At 50.2% G+C, this 24,802-nt stretch overlaps 1 protein-coding gene across 1 annotated transcript; it reads right to left on the bottom strand.

The window, feature by feature from the left end:
- Positions 1-6,655: 6,655 nt before the first annotated feature.
- On the bottom strand, positions 6,656-12,230 carry TBX22 (T-box transcription factor 22). The gene is made up of 8 exons (XM_072877245.1): positions 12,095-12,230; positions 11,829-11,958; positions 11,450-11,551; positions 11,029-11,203; positions 10,670-10,834; positions 10,290-10,354; positions 10,122-10,207; positions 6,656-7,266 (listed from the first exon to the last, which is right to left on the bottom strand). Exons 1-8 carry the CDS (start codon positions 12,228-12,230, stop codon positions 6,656-6,658), a joined length of 1,470 nt encoding a protein of 489 aa, XP_072733346.1.
- Positions 12,231-24,802: the final 12,572 nt, after the last annotated feature.

Here is a 24,802-nt window from a genome sequence, read left to right as displayed (position 1 = left end):
TGGCTTATATCCTGGACATTGCAACATATTGTTTCAATCTATATTTTTATTAGCAATATTGATAACGTTAGAAGAAATACAATCCAGGAAATAGCTTATCAACTTTGATTAATTTTATCGTAAGACTTTTAATGAAGATAAAAGAAGAATTCGGCAAAGGGCTGAAGCTAAAAGTGTTGTCGGTAAATGGAGAGGGAAGCAGGCGGAGAGAAGCCGGGCGGTACCTGCACGTCCTGAGCGGGGTGGCTGGGTAGTCGGCATGGTTTTTACTCCACAGAAGAATAACAGTTGGTAATCAATGTTTTTAAGACCGTTAATTCTCTACTTTAAGATTATTAACACTTTAGTACATGATGATTCGCTGCAAGACTGTAGAAATGAAGATATTGATGCGAACCTAAATTAAATCTCTCCATCATTCAGAGGCAGTGGAGCCTGTAGCTCACGCTCCTGCTTTTAAAGCCCCGGGAAATATTCACAGGCTTGGATGAAACGCTCTCGTTGCAGGGAGAAAACCCCTAATTCCAGCACCTAAACCTCAAGTCCTGCAAGAGGATCAGATCTTACTCGACTCCCTTGAAGGTGCCTTTGGGACGGGGAGGTTTTGCCTTCGAGCGATCCCGCAGCTTTGGGGCACGCAGGAGCTTTCCAAGCTGCCAGCCTGCCCTCCTTGCGCTCCATCATCTGATATTAATTCTTTGTTTTAACACTGTATTACCGTATTATGAACAGTTTAGCACTGGAAATGTTTCTCTATATCTGGATTTATGCTTTTCTTTTTTGTTGTTTTGTAAGATTAAAATGGCAGCCTGCATGGAGGGCATCGTGGTGCTGGTTGAGGATAAACGAGTCCGGCCTCCTGGATTGCTCCATTTTGTCCTGGTGTTGAAGACACCCACAAAACACAATCCCACCCCCAAAATTTACCAGAAAGCAGAATCTGCCAGGCATTTAAAGTAACATGCGATGGAAGATGATGGTTAAAACCACGGAGTGCTTGGGGTGAGCTGGGCACAGCCAGGGCAGCATCCGACTGTGCAAACAGATATCATGGTCCTTCCCACGGCGATGCCAACTGGTGTTTAACATCGTGTATTTGAAACCTTCCCGGCGAGTGCAACTGCAGTGATCATCTTCTCCCAAACCTGAATAAAAAAGGGTATTTCTGCTGGTTTCAGGCTGCAGGTCCATGGCGAAGGGATGCAGCAGCTCACTCCGACGGACCAGCAGCCGGAGCAGAAGGCAGCAACCATCCCTAGAGCATCATCTGAGCAAGAATAACTCTAAGTAACCACACAAGCCCATTACTCTTTTCTGTCTTTTGGAGTCGAGGCCCTGTTTTATTTGCAGGCCTGACTGGAAGCAGATGGACCTGTCAGGGCTCGCTCATGCAGGTGAGCCCAACCGGGCGGATGAGCTGCTAAGTGCTCCCAGCTGCTGGGCAGGGCCCGGAGGAAATTGTTGGAGCTGGGACCCGGCTCAGAGATGAGGTCTGGAGTCAGTGCCAAGAAGGAAAAAGTTAATTTCTCCAAAAAGCCGTTCTCTAAAAACCTGAAAGAGTGAGGCTTTTAAAATAAGAGAAAATATCTGAAAACGTCCTTAGTGCATCTAATATATCTTCAGACTTCACAGAGCTAGAAGCCATCTCTGGTTTTGTTCAGGGTCTGCCTCCTTAGACAGCAAATATTATTTTTCCTGGGGGTTCTCCCTTATCGCTGGTGTTTTCCTCTCCAGAAAGGTCTTGAATTTTACTTGCTGGTTTGTGTCATTTGATTTATAAGCTCAAGGGGTCCTTCACAAAACCTGGACTACTTCTTGTACTTAATTGCTACAATAAACTTAAAACTTGGTGCTTTAGGATAAGCAATCTGGGAGGAAATTGTTTGACGTATGGAAGTAGACGGTAGGTCCTTCTTGTGAATGTCACCAAAGGGACACAGGGGAGACGCGGGTTTATAAATAACTATAAAATTCAGAAACTACACGAGCTCGGTGAGAGCAGAGCTCTATTAAGCGAGAGCAGAGCTCTATTAAGCAAGAGCAGCTTGCAGTGCGATACCCAACATCTGCAAAAGTCCTTGCAGCCAGTATAATTCCCAACAGCCTCAACTGCTGCGCCCAGGCTGTCTGACACCGGCTTTAACTCCACGGGGGCCGGGAGGCTGCGATTTGCACAGACACAGCCGAGCACAGAAAGGGGTGCCCGGAGCTTGCATCCCAAAATGCAGATCAACAGGTGAAAGAAAAGGTGGTTAACAAGTCGCAAGCTTTTATTCACATTGCAAAGAAGGTGGTTTTTCTTCTCCTTTTCCAAATTACTTTATCAACAATAACTCTTTCTGTTTTAAAAGCTGTTTTTTTCCAGCGCTCCGTGGCTGCAGCATCGGTGGAGTGCAGAGGCCGCTGAGCCGGCGTGGATGGGGCTGCTGCTGCAGCGGGCGGGCGATGCCGGGGCTGCCCGCCACGGCTCCGGTGCTCCGAGTGACATGGCGATAAAGCAAATTGTGAAATACATTCAGTGCGTAAACGCCAAGGAACGAGGTAGCACTTGCGGCACTGCAAAGTGCGGCTCCGGCCATCGAGCGCTCGTGGCACGGCCCCGGGAGGAGTCGGGGGACGCATCCCCCTGCACCCGGTGCCCAAAATACATCCAGGGGCCGGAGAGCCACCACGGCGCCGGCGATTTTAAAATTATGCCTTCAGATGCTGAACCTCTTATTTAGCTTTCTGAGCCATGTTTTAAAAGAGTCGCTGCATCTTTTGCGTGTTCTGGGAGACAAACAGGCACCCAAAACTAAGAAGAAAGAACACGTAAATATTGCGGAGTCATCTGTTTCCGATAATGCGTGTTTACATATTAACGTGCAATACAAATTTGTAAACATGAGCATTTGAAACGTTTGTAGGAACTGATACCGGCCTTTTCCCTTTCTGCAGCTTTATTGGAACAGCATGTCCCCCCTGGCCCCAGCCACACATGCACATCATTTTAATACTGGATGCGTTTCAAATGTTCGGGGTGCTTATTTGTTCTGGTCTATCTGGCTACCCAATCCTCGTTTGTTTTGCATAATTGTGATACAAATTATCATCTAATTACAGACCAAACCTCAGAAGAGAAAATGTAAAAACCAAGGCACTTCGATCAGAAAAAGCTACATCCGACGCTCCCTCTACACGTTTGGCTTCTCCAATAGATGTATTAAATTTGGGTGAAACTGGATAGTAAACTGCACTTTGATTAAAAACATTATCGCTGGGGTTTTGGCTCCTTGGTTTTTAAATCAGCCTCCCGGTGTCCGAGCACCGAGCCCGTCCCATGTCCCAGTGTCGAGTACGGACGTGGCACCCTTGGTACAGCCAGATTTCTTTGCCGAGTGCTATAAATGTGACCAGATATTCCCGAGTAACTTCCAGCTCCTCTTGGGAAAGGTCAAATGACTAATAGCGAAGATTGTTCAGTAAGTTTAATCTTAAAAAAAACCTTTGATTATTTTCTCCCTGTTCCCATTTAAAAATGGCACAATAATACTGGGTTTATATTTGTGTTCACCCACTAAGTCTAAAGAACTGTGAACTTCTGCAATCGCCACAGGTTTCCAAATAATGTTAATGGGAGGAAATAGAAAGCAGCATGTAATATATTTATACTGACAGGCGCGTGATCCTGCTTGAAATATTGACCTCGATTCCCCCAGTTGCACATTCAATAACGAATGATTTCGTATACTGACTTACTCCCTCGAGTTCTGCCACTCACCTCTCACCAGCAGCCGTTTTACAAAGCACCCCTAGAAAGTAGCGTGCAGGTTATCCACTATTTTGGGCACAGTTTTTCTCATATAAGCAGAACCATCTCTGTGACAGCTGAGCGATTCAGCTGAATTACCATTGCGGGTATGGAAAATACTCCCATGCCAGGACGGTCGGGGAGCCTTGGCCGGGCCTGAGGTGACCATGGGGACATCAGGACAGAGAGCTACGACTGCCTGAAAATACCACCAACATCTTTTTCATTCATTACGGTGATTTTTGAAAGGATAAAATCAGGAGATAAAGGCAAAGGAAATAGAGATTAACCTCAGATAACCCAGATCTGACAGGGTCTCTCGTGCCGTGCTGGCCTCTCATACGGAGCTGATCGGTATTTATACGTCTGCCTCACCCACGCCGACGAGCACTGCATCCTCCCCGGAGCTCGGTGCCAGCACCCAAGGGACACGGCGATTTTAAAATTGAGTTTTAAATTCAATTTTAAACTCATCCCTTGCAGGGACCAGGCTCTGGACGTGTTTTCCGTGTGGCTGTGATCGGGGAGGGTGGCAAAAACCAGGCTCCTACAGGACCAAGCGGATTGAAACCCAACCCAATTCCACCGGAATTAGCTGAGCAATCGCTGTTGGAGCGTATCACCCCAACGCTGGGTTTGGAGTTTCATACCAAAAGGCACAGAATAAACAAATAGCTCAGGGAAGCCCCGTGCCCGTTTGCAAACATGCTCCGAGTAGGAATGAGTTGGGTCCCTTCAAAGAGAGCATTTGCTCAGCTCTAGTAGATGGAATTTATCTAATCCAAATTTAAATATCTATCGCTGTAAAATTGTCGGTACTGAAAACAGCTATTCTGCTCATTATCAGTCACGTTTTTAACTAGTCAGACACTGATCTGTTGGATCACCAGCTCACGGCCAGCAACTCTGGAATATCTTATGCAGCCACAAATATTTAGAAAATTGGAAGTTACCCATTGCATCCACCCACAAATCCGTGACTTCCAGCTCCCCAAAAGTATAACCACATGTGTGGGCCAGTACTCAGTCACTCAGCCCACAGGATTTGTCCCGGGGAACAGAGATCTGCAGAGCTTTGCAGAGCCCGTCCCAGCGCCTGCAGTGGACTCGCCCGCGGGAACTTGGCCCCCACTGGGGATGGGTGATGGCTTGGAAATAAGGACTCCCGAATGAAAAAAAAAAAAGTTGTTTTTTTTTAATAAAAATAGTGAGATAAACTGCTAAGAAACAGCACGAGAAAGCCGCTTTGTTCATGTTTACAGCTGTACAGACCATTCAGCAAGGCAAGCACGGCCCACCGTTTCATGCTGGTATTGCTGGGGTCTCTGTGATCACTCAAAGCAGAGAAATTAGGGAAACCAATGTTGGTTGATTTTGAGCAAAGTCTCATGAAAGTAAAACTGTGACTTTTTGTTATTGTAACAGCTTTTGATGTTGCTTGTTCTGTTCTTAATTTGGTGTCTGTTATGGATGAAAATAAAACCAAAACTCTGATACCAATTTTGATTCTTAAACCTGCGCTTAAGCCCTATATAGTGCTGTGTTATGTTGGTAAATACAGAATTCTCTTATCTTAATCCCAAAATGCAGCCGGTCCCAGTCAGGCATTATTTTCCAATCTCTGTCATAAATCAAGCAATAAAATTGGCTTCAGGTAGGGACTGATCAAATAAAGAATAAAATCTGTGCCCCAATTTATTGCGAGTTATATTGTGCCCTTGGGAGCTAGAGATTATTTACAGGAATAACAAGAATATCCACAGGTTATAATAAAACAAACAGGACTTTTGGAAGGAATTGAAAATCTCATGTTTCGGAGCCCGTAGAGTTGTAACTCTCCAGAAAGGATCTGCGTTCTCCATGGGACCGAGCCAGGGGCATCCCTGTCCCTTCCCTCGGGCACAGGTTGGTGGATGCGATCCCAGGTGGATCTTCTGTGTCCCCCGGGGCCGAAAGTGCTGGGTAGGAGGAGTGTCCTGCAGGGCCTCGGAGGTCTTTCATCCCACACAGCTCTCCGAGATGTATCTCCCAGGTCCCCCAGCGTGGATCTGGCCGTCATGGGGGAGGTGTGTGACCCCCATCCCTTGTTCCTTCCCACCACACAGTCCGTGCTGGTGTTGCTCTGCACTACCACCTCCTGGAGACCTCTGGAAGCAGGAGCATGGAGAGGAGGGCTCTTGGGGCACCCCTGCATCAGGCTCCACTGTCTCATCCCCACAAGGTAGGAACGCATCCGTCTTTTATCCCGACTTTCTTTACCTCGGCAGCAGATACTTGAATTTACATCCCCACTCTGATAACTGAGTCATCTGGGTCCTGGAGCAACAAGGCACTTTCATGTCATTAATTAGGACCCATTAAAGCCAAGGGAACTTGAGAACATGCTCAAGCACTTGGCCAAATATGGCTCCTTTGCTGACTCAAGGTCTCAAATAGTCCCTTTGAAATTAGTGGAAAAACTCGAGTAGGGTGAGCAGAAGCTCACTAGGGCTTTGAGCTAACTAAAGGCAAGCTAGACAGCGAGTTTCAGGAAAACATATTTGTAGAAAAGTATACGTCTACGTTCCCACTTCAGAGTGCAAATAGTAAAAAGGTGACCGTACAGTTTGCTCTTAACCTACAACCATGACATAAATATTGCCAAAAGGTATCACCTTGCTGTGGATCATCTCAGACCCTCCACGCTCCCAGATCCTCCACCCTCCCAACAACATGACACGTTTGCCCACAAAAAAAGTTAAATGCCTAGACATACCGCTCCAGTACCATGCAGTATTTCAGAGTCAATAACTAGCAAGCCCTTGGGTATGAAGGAAGGAAAGGCTTGCTTTACATATCATTGCTTAGAAATATTATATAATTCCACTAAAGGCAATGGTTAATTGTCGGGTGCCAGTTAGAGTGATTACATCTGCCATCTCGCAAAGAAGCTGGAATGCTGTCGCTCACTTTGCAATGGCTTGCTGCATTCATCAGTCTGGATGGCACAGAGAAGTTATAACCATACAAGCCATATGGAGGATGTAAAGAACAATTAAGTGCTTCCCGAGCAATGGGACTTGATGGGAAAATGTTTCCAGATGCATGTAATCCGTACAGCATTTGACTAGCAGAATTGGGTACTTGTAGACATTGCCCGTTTAAGTCTTCAGCTTTAGCATTTTTCAGATTGGTTATGCCGAGGGAAGATAGTTTTGGCATATCCACCATGAAGTGGGGTAAAAGATGCGGGTTGGTGCCTCCCAGTTTTTCGTGGCTTGGAAAGATGAGAGATTGTTGTCTTAAGAAGCTCGTAGGACAAATCTTGTAGTAGAGGGGCACGTTGAGGTTGTGTAGGTAGGTCTCGGGGCACGACACGCCGATGTTGCTGGCTGACAAGTGAAACGTCGGAGGTGAGCATGATGGAGAAAGCAGGGGGTTGAGAGGAGAGGGCGTCCCGCCGCTGGAGGTGACCGGCGAAGAACTGGAGCTTCCACCTGAAAACAAAAACAGAAATCGTCCAGGCTAGGCTAGCTGATGTTCACAGCCAAGGAACCCTTGGAGAACTCCTGCTCCCACTCCGCGTCTCCCTGCCGCCGGTGTCCATCCAAGCACAAACCCGCTCCAAAAATCAGCTCCTGGAAAACGGGAAGATCTGTCCATAAATTATTTGTTGTTGTTACTTGGCACTTGTCTAAGAAAAATATTCACGCACGTCTAATCCCATTCATTTGACCAGAACAACTATGAAGTTCAGCTCCACACATACGGGTACCTGCTGGGTCTGTGCCTCACTATACGACCGATAACCTTCTCCTGTTATACATACACCATTGCTATTTTCGGTTCCCTATTTTTCGTGCAAATTACAGGCAGCTTTTTCCCCTTGTACATAAGAACAGAAAAATATATTCAGCCTGATGGAGAATTTTTTTTTGTACCTTCCTGCTCACAGGAATTGGCTAATTTTACTTGGCTTCCCATGCAATTTGAAACATATACCTGAATACTATAGGTGTCTCGAGAAACTTTAAAAGCACGTGTCATTTTAACATGCTCCTTTCTGAAATGAATCAATGAACACTTTCATAATTTGGTAGAAAAGCGACACCGGCTTGTTTCACACGTGCAAGCGCTGGCGAGGCCGCTGGTGTATAACATCAGTGTTCAGCACCAGCTCGCCGCTCCTCTGGAGCAACGTCAAGAGCAAAGACGGAGAGGCGACGGCTGCTCCGGCGTGGGAATGGTGCTCTGGAGCGGCCATCCCTGGTGCGAAACAGATGCTGGTTTCATCTAACGCCATTTAAGAGCCGTCTGTCTCTGCTGCGCATTCATTAGCACATTCTTCTAGAGGTGTGTCCCCCCCCCCTTTATTTTCATTTCTTACCAAAGTCACTGGAAAAGGAAGGAAGGGAACGTGAATCCATTTTTGCTCTGTGTTTTTCTCTATTTACACTTAATTCCAAGTGATATACTGTCTGGATGTGATCTGGTCAGGCTTTACATGCAATCAGCAACACAGAATCAACAGCATAACCAAGCCATACCTGCTAGTATTTCAAACCTTAAAAAAACCACCAAGATTTTGGACGTGGTGCAAATTAATTTTGCAAACTGCCAGCAAACAGAGTATCTTACAGGTTGGGTAACGCGCAGGCGGCACCTATTCGCAATAATCCGGGAATGTTTTACGGCTTGAACGTCTCACAGCCGCTGAAACAAAGCGGCTGTTTCAGTACTGACATCAGCAGAGCGGATGCGGGGCAGGGATCCGGTCCTCTCCCGATGTCCACGTCCTGACGTCCTCCCAGGACTCAGGGACTTTTGGGCATGTAAAATGGTGCGATTCAGCCGATATTTGTGAGTGCGAGGCAGCGCATGAATCCCTACGCAGCTGGCTGGAGCAGAGCAAACGAGGGTTAGTATTTGCTTCAAGGTATCCCGAGCAATAACAGCACACGACTTCCAGTACTGCTTTGGGAACGGGGATCGCAGCGGGGAGGACAGAGCAGCTCAAAGAGCAGATTCTTTCTGCCATTTCTATTAGGCTTAAAAATCCCGAATTTATGGCCAATTCTTTCTTCAGCACATTGTTCACGCTTTCTTTTAATTTACCTTCTGGTTTTAGGGCTTCAGTATTTCTATTTTGCAGCTTTTCTTCAGAAATACAGTACTATTATTAGTGGAAATGGAGATTTTGTTATATTTACATCAGTCCAGGAAATTAACCCTGAAGAAAATTACCAATTACATTAAGACCAGTAAAAAGATCCCAGGAAGCCCTAATATTTTAGCATCTGTACAATAACCAGTGCAATTGCTGTTCTCTCATTCCCCATCACAGCCCATCCTCTCCTCGGTACCGCATCGCAGCCTGCAAAACGGGTTCAAAAGGGGCTTTTGGCATAAGGTGTTTTCTAAATTAAAAAAAAAATAAAAATCTAGTTCTCTTTACAACCCAGTAAACCTCTTAATTTCTCCTGCGTCTGATTTTTTTATGTCTCCGCATTTCTACGCCTGGACAGCACGAATTTTTGCTGATTTTTGCAGTATTTCCCTGCAGAGGCAGGAATGATTTGGTGCGCCCCAATACTTTGAAGGGTTCCTAACATAAATGAGAGTTAAACTGGCGACTTGAAACCCAACCTGGGGTGCTCCAGTGTGCCAATGCTCGGTTAGTTTTTTCCTGCGGTGCTACGAATAATCAGTTTTAAAATACTGTTTCCAAAAGCCGTTTTTCTGGAAAAGGGCTGTACGAGACCGACGTGCGCCCGTCGGGCGGAAGGAAAGCATTTTCCCTGAAAAACTTTTCCCTCTTCCCTGGATTTCTGTGGAGTTAACGGACCGTGGGACTGCTACAACCTAAGTAAGAGGTAATTTTATTTTCTGTTGAATAATGCGTTTGTTGGCACAGAAGAGGCAGGCACAGCAGGCACCGGCGGTCGTTATTATCAGTTTCTAGCTAATACTCTCAAACGGGTTGGAAGCAATTAGTGTAAGAGGATCAAAGCCGTAACAACCCGACTCTAAATTAGCCTCCTGCATACTCAGATGGTTTTTTCTGTGCTTCTAAATCCGATTTCTGCCAGGTGATGAAGGCAGACCGCACCGGCGCCCTCCTCTTCCCGGGCCGAGCGCTCTGCCCCCCACGCCGACTTTAACAGGAGTTTTGGCCGAAACCACGTGGAATTGGTTCCCAGAAACGTTCCGTTGGCCGCCGGTTCGTTTTCCGGCCCCATCTCATGACCTTCATGGTTTAAGACCCCCGACGCGCCCCCGCGGAGACCTCGCAGGGCGCAGCCCCGAGGCCGCGGGGAGAGGCGGTGGGGAAAAAGCAGCAAAGGGGCCTTACCCTGGCTGTCTGCGCCGAAAGCCTTGAAGTCCAGGGCGAGGGGGGGCCGCCACGGGTAGGTCTCCAGGAGCCCGTCCAGGACCCCCCTGCGGGGCGAGACCGGGCTGAGCACCGCGGCGGGGCCGGCGGGGGCTGCGGGGCGGGCGGCGGGGCGGCCCCGGCCCTTACCTGTTCCTCCCGGGATCCCGAAATCCTTTGGCGAAGGGATTCCTGTCGATCTTCAGCTTCGTGATCTGGGGGGTGGGAGCGAGAGGGGCCGTTGGGGAGCGGAGCGGGCCGGGAGCGGCCGCCGCGGCCGTCGGGGCTCTCCATCCCCCCGGCCCCCGGTCCCGCCGCAGCTCTCCATCCCCCCGCCGGTCCCCGGTCCCGCCGCGGCTCTCCATCCCCCCGGTCGGCCTCCGGTACCGCCGGGGCTCTCCATCCCGCCGGTCCCCGGTACCGCCGGCGCTCTCCATCCCCCCCGCCCCCCGGTACCGCCGGGGCTCTCCATCCCCCCGCCGGTCCCCGGTACCGTCGGGGCTCTCCATCCCCCCGCCGGTCCCCGGTACCTGCTGGTTTTGGTAGGCCGTGACGGTGGTGAACTCGGTCTCCTGGAAGGAGAAGGTCTGCACCCCCTCGGCCGGCAGCGACTGGATCTGCGCTAGGTCGAAGCGAGAGTCCTGGGCGATAACGTGGACGCGGGGCTTGTACTTGTGCATGGACTGCAGGATGATCTGTGCGGGGGGAGAGGCGGGCTGAGCTCCCCGAGGGGGAGAAGGGCAGGAAGAAAACCCGCTGCAAGACACGGGTGGGACCCAGCCCTCGGCCCCGGGGCAGAAGGGAGCGGCCCGCCGCCTCGCCGGCGCTGCCCCCGGGGTGATGCTCTGCCCCCCCCCCCGGCCCCCCGGCGGGGCTGCCCCACACCTACGTGCCCCTTGTCGTCCATCTCGTTGTTGGTGAGCTTCACCCGGTCGAAGCTGATGATTTGCCTCATCCAGGTCTCCCCCGAGCAGGGGGAGTCGGGGTGGATGTAGAGCCGCGGGGCGATGCAGGAGTGGTCCGTGTTCCCCGCCACCATCCACTGCGAGCTGTGATAGACGTACCTGGCCCGGGCCGGGCCGCGGTCAGGCGGCGGAGAGCCCTTCCCCGGCCTGCCCGCCCGGGCCCACGCACACCTATGGACCCTATAGGTGCCCCCGCCGCACGCCTGTGCAGCCCCTCTTTCACAGAGGTGCATCCTCTCCCATAGATGCGGATGGGGCTGAGCAGGGCGCAGGCTGCACACGCTCAGCCTGGCAAGAGGGGTCCCGCGTGGGCGTGGGTGGCCGCCCCGCCGGTCCCCCCCGTACCTGTACCGTTTGGAGTCCACCGGGACGACGTCGATGGCGATGTAGTACTGCGTCAGCGGCTCCAGCCCCTTCACCTTCACCCTGACCGAGGGGAACATCCTCCTGCGGGCAGAGGGGAAGGTCCTGAGCAAGGGCTGCCGCTTGAACGGCGAAAACGGGTTGAAAACACTAAGGGGGCATCGGGGAAAAAAGGGTTTTCAAGCTCAACAAAAATAGCGAAAGAAGGCAAACAAAGAAAAAAAAAACCCACGCAGCCACAAAAAAAAAAAAAAAAAAAAAAAAGAGGACAAAACCACAACGAAAAAGAGGGAACGCAAAACCAGGCGAGGGGGCACCGGAGGAAGGGAGCGGGGGGCAGCGGGGCGGGGGCAGCCGGTACCTGCCGGCCTTGGTGATGATCATCTCGGTGCCGATCTCATGGAACCTCCTCCAGAGCTCGGCGCCCTGCAGCTCCACCTGCACCCCGGCCCCCGCCTCCCGGCTCTCGGCGCCGGCCTTGGGCCGCTTTTCTGCGGGGAAGAGAAGCGGGAGGGACGGCTCGGGAGGCTGCCGAGGGCGGGGGGGGGGGGGGCGGCCCTCGCCCCGCCGCCGCCGCCGCCGCCCCGGGCCCGGGGCTCCGCTCCCGGCGCCCCCGCCGCTACCAACCGGCCTGCGGGGCTCTGCGGCCCGGCCTGCAGCCGGCCCCGGCCTCCTCGTCGCGACCGTCCGGCACCTTCCTCTTGGCCGAGCGTCCCACCAGGGCTTCCACCGAGAAGGCGTGAGCCCGGGAGCTGAGCGCCATCCCCCCCGGGCCGGGGGTCCCCCCGGGCGGCAGCGGGGCTCAGGCAGGCGGCGGGGCTGCCGGCGGCGGCGGCTCCATCCCGGCCGGGACCCAGCGAGCCTCGCCCGGCGGCCGCACGGCTCCCGTCGGGGGGCAGCGGGCACGGCGAGATCCTCTCGCATCCACGGGAGTCGGCAGACGGCTGCAGCCTGCGCGGTTTGTTTTGGAAACTGGTGGGAGCGCAAGGAACATTGAGTGACATTTCACGGGGGTAACGGGGGGGCGGGGGAGGGAGGGGAGAGCGGGCGGCGGAGGGGCAGAGCGGGGGGAGAGGAGCCGGCCCCGTCTAGGATCAATAAAAGAGTTACTGTTCTCCATTAAATTGTAAAACTCAAAGAAATTTGACATAATTGCACACTAGGGGCCACTTTTCCAACAAAAGTGCAAATAACGTTTAACCAGAACCAGCACAAAAAAGGGGGGGGGAAAAAGGAAAAGGGGAAGAAAAAAAGAAAAGGGGGGGGGAGAAAGGAGGGGGGAGGAAAAGGGGAAGTAAAGAAAGAGGAAAAAAAGAAAAAGGGAAAAAACAAAAGGAAAAGGCGGAAAAAGAAAGGGGGAAAAAAGGAAAAGGGAAAAAACAAAAGAAAAAGGGGGAGAAAAGAAAGGGGGAAGAAAAGGAAAAAAAAAACAAAAGAAAAAGAAAAAAAGAAAAAGGGGGGGAAGAAAAAGGGGGAAAAAAGAAAACGGGAAAATAAAAGAAAAAGGGAAAACAAGAAAAAGGGAGGGAAAAAGAAAAAGGGGAGAAAAAAGAAAGAGGGGAAAAAGAAACGGTTGGACTCGATGATCTCAAAGGTCTTTTCCAACCTATACGATTCTGTGGTTCTGAAAAAGGGGAAAAAGTCAAAAGAAAAAGAATAACAAAAGAAAAAGGGGGGGGAAAGAAAAAGAAAAAAAGAAAAAGGGGGGAAGAAAAAGGGCGGAAAAAAGAAAAAGGGAAAAAAGAAAAAGGGGGAAAAAGAAAAAGGGGGAAAAAAGAAAGGGGGGGGGAACCAAAAGAAAGACGGGGACTCAAGGCGAGGCAGAGTCGCGCCGTGCCGTGCCGTGCCGTGCCGTGCCGTGCCGTGCCGTGCCGTGCCGTGCCGTGCCCTGCCTGTGTCGGCCGCCCCGGCGAGCTCCGGGCCCGGGCGCGGCGGGGCTGTGCCCGAGCCGGGCTGCCCCGACGGGCCGGCACAGGCGGCCCCCCCGGTGCCCCGGCAGGCCGGGCCGCCGTGTCCCCCGCGGGCTGCGGGACAGCGCCCGGCAGGGCCCCCGGCCCGCCCCCCGCCTTCGCTTCGCGTTTGTGCGTTTGTTTGTTTGGGGGTTTTTGGCGTTTCCCCTTCCCGAGCAGCCCCGCCGCCCGCCCGCGCTGCCATCACCCCGGGGGTTCCACCGCTCCCTTCAAAGCGCGGCCCGGCAGCGGCAGCTGCGCCGAATTAGGGGCAGAAATCCCGGTTTTCCACTCGGGCGGGTCCCGGGAGCCCGGCGCGGCCGGGCCGGGGCTGGGGCCGGGGGGACTCCGGGCCGGGGGGGCTCCGGCCGGGACCGCCGGGGCGCAGGAAAAGAGCTGCGCTGGAACTGCGCGGCGATTTTCGCCCCCCCCCCCCCGGGATCTCCCCCCCTGCAAAGGCTTGAATGCCCCGCGCTGATTTATTTTCCATCCGGGCGCCCTCCCCAGAGCCGGCACCAAAGGGGGGGCCGGGGCTCGGTCTTTTTTTGGTTTTTTGGGGGGGGAAGCGACGGTATTCACACTGAGCAGGGTGGGTGTCCGTCTCCCCCACCCATCCCCAGCGCACCCCTCGCCCCGCTGCCTGTCTCTGCACCGGGGAGGTCGCCGGGATGGATGAGCCTTAACGGGAAAAAAATGTGGAAAGGGATAAAATTCACAGGCCAGCTGAGAAAGCAGGTTGGGGGGTGCGGGAGCTGCGGCTGCAGGGTGGGCAGGGAATGGGGTGCAGCGCTCCGTGCCCCACTTCCAAGCGCTCCTGGAGTCTCAGGGGAGCACTGGTTTATTAAAATGTTTCACTTTTCAGGATTTCTTGCCATATTTGTTAGGGTCTGCGCCCTGGCGCACACATTTCTTCCAAGCCTTGGGCTGGCAGCAGCGTGAAAACTGCGTTGTCTTTGTGGAGACGATCAAAACCAAACGTCAGACAGCCGCGACCTGGCAGAACTCTTGACAAATGTGTCTTTTAAATGCCCCAGACACACATCGTTATCCTCAAATCCTCATTCCAGGGATGCTCATTACCCAGTTTACGGTGGGGTTTGCACGTCGATACTCATTTATACACAGGTACACTCACTTATACTTTTAAACACACATTTATACACCGAACTCCTGGCGTGTCTCACTGGGACAGGAGTTTGTCGAAGGAAAAGGCCTTGGAGGAAGCGAATGGGTCAGATACAGGTGCTGAACGCCGGAGCTCGACATCCAGCCTGGGGCATCTGGTCGAAAGCTGCCCGCTTTTCTGGCTGCCGACTTTTCTCCGTGCCCATGGCCCCGGTGGCAGCTCCGGTTCGGACCACGCCTGCAGCCTGATTCGGGAGTGGCAAGTTAGCATCCCCGTCTGCAAACGGGGCTCTGAAAGACCCGGCTGAGCTCCTGTTGAACGCACGGTGGAAAACTAACAACGCTGTTTATAATGGCAGTTGGGACAGATGTACGTGAGCTGTGAAATAAATATATGGCAGGGTGTTTCTTGAATTTGCTTCTCCGGGCTTTCGTAGAGCTGTGTACCTGGGGTTACACGGGAGAGGAGCTAGCCCCGACCCTGGAAGGAGTGCAGGCATCTCTCAGCGCAGCCTTCAGAGAGGCTGATGCCGATTAACCTTTGATTTAACTTTTATTGAGGGTAACGATACTTAATCTTCCTTCCCAAAGTGGCTCACAACCCGGAGCCCAGCTACGCCGTGTCGTAATCTGAACTACACGGTGGTTTTGTCCCCGTGCTACTCCACCCTTCCACTGGTGTCCATCAGCGGTGGCCCTGCAAAGCCCCAAACCCTGCTGACGCGGTTTGCCTTCGTACAAGGCACGTGCAGATGCGCCCGCCCGACACCCCTGCGGGACGGGGGCCTGGCCCGCTTCGGTGGGCCCTTCTGGCTCGTCACCCACAGCCATCCCCGACCATTTCTGTGGGGCAAGGCATGGGCAGAAAACAGGGCAGGGGAAGAGATTTTGGGAGGTTATCTTGCTCTGCCCTCGCCCCCGGGCAGGATCAGCTCCACCTACGCACATCTTTATTTCTTCCTACAAAGAGAAATGAAACAAATTTCATAAACATGTTCATAATTATAACAGCATAAGCTCATGATTTAAAAGCAAGGTGAACCGCGGGTCCTTCCCGGAGCCCGGACAGGACCGATGCTGCGCTGCCCAGCGCTGATAGGAGACAGCTGAGGGCATTAAGTGCGATCCTTTATCTCTGCTGACATGACATATTATTAAAAAGTATTTCGAGTAATCTTTTATTTCCTTAGCATTGCAACACATTTCAAGAACTTGGCCAGGGATCAACCAACCCGTTTTAATTTCCTACAATGAAAAATAAAACAAAAATAAAGCCCGATTGAGATGATATAATCAGGAACATTTTGAGGCTTTAGGTCAAATTAATATGTCAGAGAAGGGTTTTCAGGGGACTTGGAGAGCTTTAATCTGTCAAAGACTGACTCAGATCCTTCTTGGACTTTGTAATCTTATTGCCTTTACCAAATTATGTGATGGTATGTCATGTATTACCGTCATCAGAAAATCGAGCAAATAATCATTTGGCATAAAGTTCAGAATAACTAACTTAATTTTAAAGCAAGTGTTATACAATATGCCAGAAATGTTTGCTTAACTTGAAAATGATCTTTTAATACTGTCCATTAATCTGTTAAAGCACACAGGTAAATTCCAAAGACAGGCTTTTCCGACCACTTTAGGGGCAGACTTTAGGAGATTTAATTGTGTTCAAGCTGTGCTCGATTTTGCCAAGGTTTACTTTGCCTTTACCAAAACAACACAAAGCAAAAACCCCAAAGCAAACCAAACCTGTCTCGTGGCTTAGGGGTAATATTTTAATATCACCTGCACTCAATTACGCATCTAATACTTGTCTCTTTTATATCTCCACCTGATATGTCAAAGATTTATAGAAAGCTGAATTATAAATTTGGTGCTAGGACATTTTCGGTTCTCACGGATAAACCCGAAGGATCGTTTGTCCTCTGCTTCACAAATTGTTAGCAAGAAAATCTTTATTTTTGGAGCATTTGGAAAAAAGATGGTCTCCAAACCTGCAGTTTCTAATCAGAGAGATGCGGCACTGCATGGTCGTGTATCATTAAACAAGCCCTGACTCCAGAACACAGCCTCAGCGATTGCTTCACCAGCGTTTCATTAGGCGACGCGTACTCAAGGCTACAAATGGGTGTGGGCGCATCCCTTTTCCCCGCTGGGTGTACGCAACGCGGGCTGTGCTCTAAGCAATCTTTTCGGGTGGCGTAAGCCCTCTCCTCTTGCAGAGATGCAGCTGGAGCCAGCAAAGCAGCGAAGCCCAGGCCGATCCCTCGCCCCCGTGTGCTCTCCCCTCCCCAGCCCTGGTGGCACCCACCACATCTGCCCTCGCATCTTCCCTTTTCAAAATCTTCCCTCTCCTGTAAAAATGTGCTTTAGGACTGATTTAACTATGTTTGCACAGGCTACTAATTGTTTATTCCAGGACTCCCAGTCCAGTTTGCATTTTTTCAGTTTCCCAGTCTTACTGTTACTAGTAAATAAATAATCTACTTTTTTTCAGATCCCAGCCTATTTGCTTGTCATGTTGTAAATATAAACGTACGTGCTGCCTCAAATCTAATAGGGATAAAGCTGACACTGAAGAAATGCAAGCTAATATCTAATATTCCAATGTGCAAATAATATCATTTTCTTGGAAGAAAAAAATAAACTCATGGATGATACAGTGTGCCACAAACAGCTGCCACTATCAACACAGGAAAGGGCTGGAAGGTTTGTTATGGGAGTATGTTAAAGCTATAATAAAACAGTTTCTAAATGCTCTGGCTAACACTTTGGCTAATATTCAGGCTGCAACTGGAGTGGATGTGACCGTCGGCTAAATAACCCTTCGGTGGGCTGAAATAACGCTGGTTCGGGTTCTACGGGAACTGGGATTAGCAATATTCAGCTTTTAATTTTTGTAAATGTAACTACCACTTCATATGAGTCATTAACTAATTACTTATTAACGGATTAACAAATATTTCTTTTTCCTAAAAATCAATCTTTTAAACAGAAACTCCTGAAGTCCAAGTACATCTTGGCAGAAAACACCTGTAGTAGCTTGTAACAGCGCTTAGGAGATTGTTTTCCCTTACATTCTCAAATGTCCAGTCCCACAGCAAAGCTTTAATTTCATTTTCCATCTTATTTTGCCCATAATGAACTTTGAAAAACCTCTGCTCTTATATCCAAGCGCAGCGCGATAGCGTGCGCTCTGTCCCCCGTTGGGCTGCGGCAGCTCCGGGCCGGCCCTGCAATGCCCGAAGCAGGAGGTGAGGGCACGGTTCAGCCCGTCCTTGCTCTCAGGAACACCCCGAATTAATTTCATGGCAAAAATGGCAGGTCTGGAGAAGAAATGGCCAGCTTATGGCGGTGGACAGCCGGTGTTGAAGTCTTGCGGTTGGTTGACCTCCTAAGGAGGTTCTTCACTGCCACGTGCACTGCATTAGTTAAAGATATACTAAAATAAATCTCCGTTATGTTATTTTATACATAAACCCCCAAAAAGGCTGCACAGGGAATAGGATTAAACTTTAAGGAAATGATTCAGTGAAGTAAAAACAATATATACAGCATTTGGGGAGAGTTAAATCAAATTAGGGCACTCGGATCACTTCATGATGAGAGAAGGGCTGGTGGTGTTCCCCACCACAGCCAGGAAAGCCGAGGAAGGGTCAGTAATGTCCCCTTGCCGCTGGGGTAAGGATGAGACCACCGTGTGCATCTCCAGTACCAAGACGTGACATGCCACCACAAGAACTTCTATCCAGCACCTCTGGCTGCAGTTGCATGCCCTGCTGAGAGCTTTCCCGGGACCACCAACATGGCTGGGGCTGTGTAATGGGGGCTTCTGTCCCATATCTCACTGCAACCTCAAAATATTCTCTGGAAAAGCAAGATTTCTTGGCTCTGTGCTGCAAGGAACATTTTTAGGGTCACCTTTCCTAGCCCGGCTCCTGGCTTTTGGCTGGTGGTTGTGCGCAAAGCGTGAGAGCGAGGAGAAGCTGCTCCATCCCTTCTCCCACCACCTCCACCTGAGAAGACCCTGCCAGCCTGGCCGTCCCACCGAGCAGCTTTCCCGCCACCTTTCCTTCATCATGACTTCTCCAGAGTCAAGAAATAAGACCAAGGCCCGGTCCCTTCCCCCTCTAAGTAAAGGGAAAAATTCCTGCCGTGTTGAACTTTTCTCATAATACTTAAAGAAAATACTTAAAGAATGTGTAATAATAGGGGATTTAGAGAGAGCAAAATTAACCACGTGGACAAAGCAGAAAACTTTTAGAATGGCACTAAAATGTATCCTGTTCAGCTTTACCACAGGGAAGAGCTCCAGGGGGAGAGAAGGGGACCCCACGTGAGCCCTGCGAGCTGCGGGACCCCCTGTCCCCAGGGCCACCCCTGCTCTTCTCACCAGTGCAGTATAGGGAGGGAAAAGCCAGAGTTCTTGGTTTAGCTGCCAGGGAAACCACACAGGAGAAGTGAAATTAAAATAGTTATGGGGAAGCTGATACTGAGCTATTCCATATTCCCGGAATATAGAAGCCGGGCAGAGCCGGGGCTGCCTTTCCTGTGCTCCTTGCTCGGTGCCGGGGCCAGGCAGGAGCATCCTGGGGTCTTGGAAAGCCCAACTGGGGCCTCAGGGCAGCCGAGCCCTTTCACAGGCAGCAATCTGAGGGCAAAAAGCCTTTTTAAAGAGGAAGGTGATGTTATTTTTACAAAACACAGCCTATATTCTGGTTTGCTTCACTTTAAATAGTAGCTGGATACCTTGAGACATCCCCTCAGTGCTGGTGCACAGGGGGAAGGTCCTTTGATGGCCTCGATCACATCGTCTGCTCTGAAAGCAAAAATGGGCAAAGCTGCCTGTGATCGCCAAGATTTGGGGCCGGGGAGGACGAGGGTCCACAGTACCAACACGTGTCCCAAACAGGGTCGGGCTTGCAAAGCCCACCTGAACGAACGGTCATCGCTATCGGGGTCAATACTGCACCGCCCTTAACAGGCTGCGATAGCTGCCTCTCCCTTGCCATCGCCGCCCCAGCAGCATCCCAGACCCACCTGCCCGTCTACCGGCGGCCAAAATCCCCGCGGAGGCTGTGTCTGCGCAGCCTTGGGGCTCGCTCCATAAGGAAGCAACGTCCAGTGGCCGGCAACGTCTGCGGCGCTGGGCCAGGACAGGGATGCTGGGGAGTCCCCAGGTCTCAGGCGGGGCCTTTCACGGTGCTGCCAAGAGCCTGCTCTGGAGGATGGCTTAGAAAATCAGCCCTGTCAGGGACGTTCAGGTTTATTTATTCTTCGTGCAGAAATTACAGGTTATTGGGACTTGCTCTTCTATCTCACCAAATCCTGATGTCTGCAATAAGCTTTGCTCCCTCCTTCGCTGCTGGGCTTAGAGAAGGTGGGTCCAAACAAGCTGTGATGATTTATCCCCGCTCCCACTAGTTCTGGTGCAGAGTGCTTTTCCAACTGTTTGGTTTCGACTGATTTCTTTCCACTGCCGCCGTCTCTGCACCACCAGCACTTTGCTGGAGGAGTCGGCCCCAAGACAGGTTTAAGACTTTTCCATCCCTGTCTGGAAAGATAAATGCAAACTCTGGCCTTAAACCGAGCCCACACCTGGGAGAGATCGACCGGCTGCAGAGAAACTCAGCTTTGTTTTGCTCTTCTGTCCTCGGTTATTGAGGCTCATTATTGCTCTAAATGCAAATATAGAGGGATAAGAATAAAAGCTTGGAAGGGTGATGCACAGGGGAGAAGGACAATAAATCAAAAGGTTTGCAAGGAAGCTTTCGCTCATCTTCGAAGCACCGATGTTTTTGAGTTGTTAGCTTGCGCTTTGGTTAAGGAAGCGACTTTTGAAATTAAACAGAAAAGATACAATCTTAATATTTCATAAGATGTGCCAATTCAAATACCTGTCGGCAGATATGTAAAATAATAGCTTTTAAAACAAGAAAAAGAATCACATGAAATTTTCTAAGGAGGGTGATGTCACCCCCCAACCAAGCTATCCATTCTTTGTATTGGAAATTAAAACCGCATGAACTCTCCATGCAAAGCTGGGTGAAACTGCTTTTTCAAGTATCCCCTTAGGGATGATGGATATTATTTTCTGGTTTTAATTTTAAAGTAATAAATAAATGTGATTGACTTGCCACCCAATAGCACCGAGTTATGCAAAATAAGTAAATGCAAGCCGTGCATGTTAATGTATAGGCAGTTGCTATATAAAGTCTGTCAAAGAAGCCTATCTATGGCTAGTGTTGCCGGAGCAGAAGAAAATCAGCATTAGCTGAACTGGTCAACAAGCTTCAGCTTCACGAAGAATTGCAGCTCAGAGAAGAGGAAAATCTGTCTCCACGGTATTATCTCCCTTTCCAAAGTTTCCTTCTGGCTGCGCTGGGTCACAGGCTGCGGAGTGTAAATTATACAGCCAAAAATCAAACTATCTTTTTCAATAAGGGAAGAAGAAAACCATGCAATGATTTAATATATGAAACAGTTCAGCCTATGGCTTTCTCTTGTTTGCAAATGCGGACAGTTCTGTTGAGATCCAAAACCCACTCCAAACCATCAAAATTAGCAAATAACCATCTGGCCTGGTGGCTCAGCACCTCCCATGGCCATAAATTCAAATCCCAGCAACATTAGCAGGGGATTTGCTCTGAAAAACAAGCTCCCTCTTCGAGTAATGTAAAAACAAGGTGGGATGGGGAAGGCTCATGGGAGAGCCATGGCTTGGCGTGGAGCTGGCTCCGGCTGAGCATCCGTTGGCTTTCAGAGAGGAATGGGGCACCCGGCTTGCAAGGAGCATCCCCTCCTTGACTCTCAGTGCCCCATCCCATGGCTGGGCTCCCCGAGCCCTTCCCTGGGGTCTGCCACCCCCACCCAGCACCGTCCCCACGGCGCTTCTCCATCAACCTGCTCTGTCCCAGCTCCAAGACTCCATGCACACTCTTGGGGCTCCCCAGAGCCACCGTGGGCATGGACCAGTGCTTACCAGCTCTAGTTTTCTTTCTAAGGTCTCCAGGACCAAAGCAAGTCAAGCGTGCGGGTGCTAGAGGGAAGATCTTCCTATCTGAAATGTAAAATCCTCTGCTCCGGCTGGGATTGCTACAATCTGCAAAGAGTTTTTCCATCCTTGGTTGGAGCCCACGCTGCAGAACAGGAAGATTCGGAGGCAACAAAATAGGTTTCCTTGTTGTCTGCAAGACCTTGATCTCAGCTCCCTTCCTTGCATATCTTTTTTAGGTAAGTTGCAATTTAAAATGAGGAGTATGGAGATAAGATCCCTGAGAAGCCTCGTTAGCAGGCAGAAGAGATACTGGTAGAGCCTTGAAATCCTCAGAACCGCTGTGCCTCTGGGCACCACGGCCCTGGGAACTCGAATCAGGCCCTTGATCTGGTGCATCTGCCTTCATTAATACTCTGCCCTGCCAGTCTTGGCCAGAAGGCTGAGTTATGATTATAGCTCACGCACAAAAAATTTGCCTCTTCCTAACCCTCAAGACCTGGAACTAGCAGCTGAGTCTGATTTTGGCTCTGCAGCAAGTTTTATCCATCGAAAAGTTGTGTATTTTTTGCACATCTGGTTGTATTTGGGGGTGATATTACCTTTCAGTGCTGTTCAAGTCTGTCTGTGCCCATTAGTTACCAGAGTAAATAGCCCCTCCATCTGCAGAATTACACTGTGGGGAACCTGGAGGACATTTTACATTGAAATATAATTGGCAATTCATTAGCAATCCCACGTTTGAAGGCTTAGGACTGAGCATGGCATTAAACCGAGAGAGAGAGCAGGTTCTGGTTCTCCTACGGTAGTGCCACCAAAGGCAGAAGGTCAGACAGCTCCTACGCTGCCAGGAAAAGTAGTTTGGGTTGAAAAAAACCCTTTTAAAAATGCTTCTTATCCCAGAACATAAACATGCCCTGTGCCACTGAAGATGAGTGACCTTGAAACCTCTCCTGTTTTTGCCAGAGCACCAAAGCCCTGCAGAGGTTCCCCAGGAGAAGCTCCGGTGCCCGGTGCAGCGAGGCAGGAGCTGCACCAGCCCCGGCCCAAAGCCGCAGCCCCTCAGGGGTCACCCCGTGGGCTCCCAGGCACTTTGACTTCACTCTTCCCTCCGGTTTCCCTTCCTCCTGGGACCAGCGGACCCCGTAGCAAACAGCACGTGTAGGGGCAAGGGAGTTTCTATAAGCTGTAGGGAGAGGGACTATATACTATATATTTTTTTTCTGGATTTCTGCCTACGTTCTCGCATCTGCTCGCTTTTATTGTCCCACATTCCACAAACTTAAAGCACTTCCATATATAACAGAATTAATCCAGTTCATTGAAAATCACGATGAAGCTGATGACACCAAACACTTCTGCTCTGCACATCCTCCAATTCCCGATCCTCAGAAATGGCAAATTCAGTCAACCACTGAGGAGTCGGCGAAGCTGCAGTTACAGCACTGCTTTGCTGTTGGAGGGCAGGGAAGAACTCAAAAGTCTTTTATTTCATGTACTTTCACGATGGGTTTTGTTAACATCGCTCGCCTGGCACTACCCAGCCCTCGGGCAGAGCGAGCCGTGGGGTGGGGACCGGCGGGGAGCTGCACGAGAGCCGCTGCCATCCCCCGAGCATCTCGGGAGCGAGCGATGCTCAGAGCAGGAGCATCCCATCCGGAGATGGGATCGGGAGATGCTGCCAGTGCTCTCTGCCCGAGGGAGAAAGCCGGCAGACGGGAACCCTTCGGCTCACCAGGGCTCATTTAGCTGTGGGTGATGAATCCCAGTTGCCTCGGAGAGATCGTTTCCCCGTCTGAAAGACCAGCCACGGCTTCGAGGCCGCTTGCAGACGCGCAGCCATCCCTACCGTGGCACTGCCTGCCCCAGCTCAATGTGGTTTGTATTACTCTGTCCAGGCAGCTGGAGTCTGGAGGTAAGAGGACTGAAAAATGTGTTATCCTCTAATTTCTATAATGCAGGATATAGCCATGAGATAAGGAGTGAATCCGTACTCCACCGAATCGTAGGGAATAAATAGCCAAAAGACAGCACTGGGATTTTTTTCCCCTGTAATTTATATCATGCAAGCAAGCACACAATAAAATGCAAGCAAGAAGATTAGTAGAAAATTAATTAAAAAAAAAAATCTTGTCTCCATGGCTGGCAAATGTAGTCGAATGATAGAAAACGGGATATGAGACCCATGACTCGGTCACTGGGCTCGGCTGTGGGACCGCGGGGTTTATTGCCTGCTCTGGGGAAGGCGGCTGCTCTCACAAACCAGCCTGCAAATTTCTGGCCGTTATTGTATGCGCGAACAAACCCTAGTTTGAAAACTATCTCAGTTTGTTTACTTTCACAAAAATCAGGAACACATTGGGAATTATTTGCAAGACAAGAAGAAAAGCCTTAATTTATCAAGCACTCCATTCAACAAATAATATTAAATACCTTCTACTACTGAGAAACCTGCAAACCTCATGCTGGGATTTCGCACGCGCCGGAGCTGACGCTGCTGCAGGGAGCTCTCGGACAGTTTCTCAGTCATAAAGTTATGTAAAGTTTTAAGTTTAAAGGAAGAAAGTTAAATTAAAAACCTGTAACGCTTTCTGGCTTGGCCTCTGTGCCTACGATTGCATCTCAGAACACTGCAATAAAGTGTGGTTGAAGGAAAATGATATTTTTTACTTTCAGCAGTTTGTTTCCCTTCTCTTGCATCTCAGCTTTTCCTCCGCGTCTGTCGGCCAGGTCCTCCTCCTCTGCTGCTGCAGCTCTAAAAGCAAGGAGGGGAAAATGCAGCAGTTATTTATTATTAAAGGCAAAAGAAACTGGCAAAAAAAATCGAGGGGAAAGTATAATGACCGCAATCTTTTCAATTCAGATTTTCATATATATTAATTTTTTAAATTAAAAAAAGTGGAATTGAATTAAGTCTGCCTGTGAGTCTACCGCCTCGTGTCATCAGAGCAGTTACATCCACAGCTTATGAAAACAAACAACAAAAGATACTTAGCGATAGTCCCGCTATTTATCATTTACTCAATTATTTGCCTTCGGTTGGTTCTGGTCTGGTTGCAGTTTGTGCAAAACTGGTGCTGGTGCAACCCCTGCACCCGGAGATTTCTCCAGCTCTAGAAAGATGCGGATGGCAAAGCCAACGACCGGTTCCAGTGATTAGGTACCATTAAGGGAGGGGGTTTCCCTTAGCTCTGCAAGGTCAAGTCGTTGTTCCCATCACCCGGCCACCTCCTGTCCTGTCTCAAATGTTTCTGCAAATAATTCAGA

This window comes from Ciconia boyciana, chromosome 12, assembly GCF_034638445.1.
Source record: "Ciconia boyciana chromosome 12, ASM3463844v1, whole genome shotgun sequence".
Classification (NCBI taxonomy): domain Eukaryota; kingdom Metazoa; phylum Chordata; class Aves; order Ciconiiformes; family Ciconiidae; genus Ciconia; species Ciconia boyciana.
This window is presented reverse-complemented; position numbering and strand designations above follow the sequence as displayed.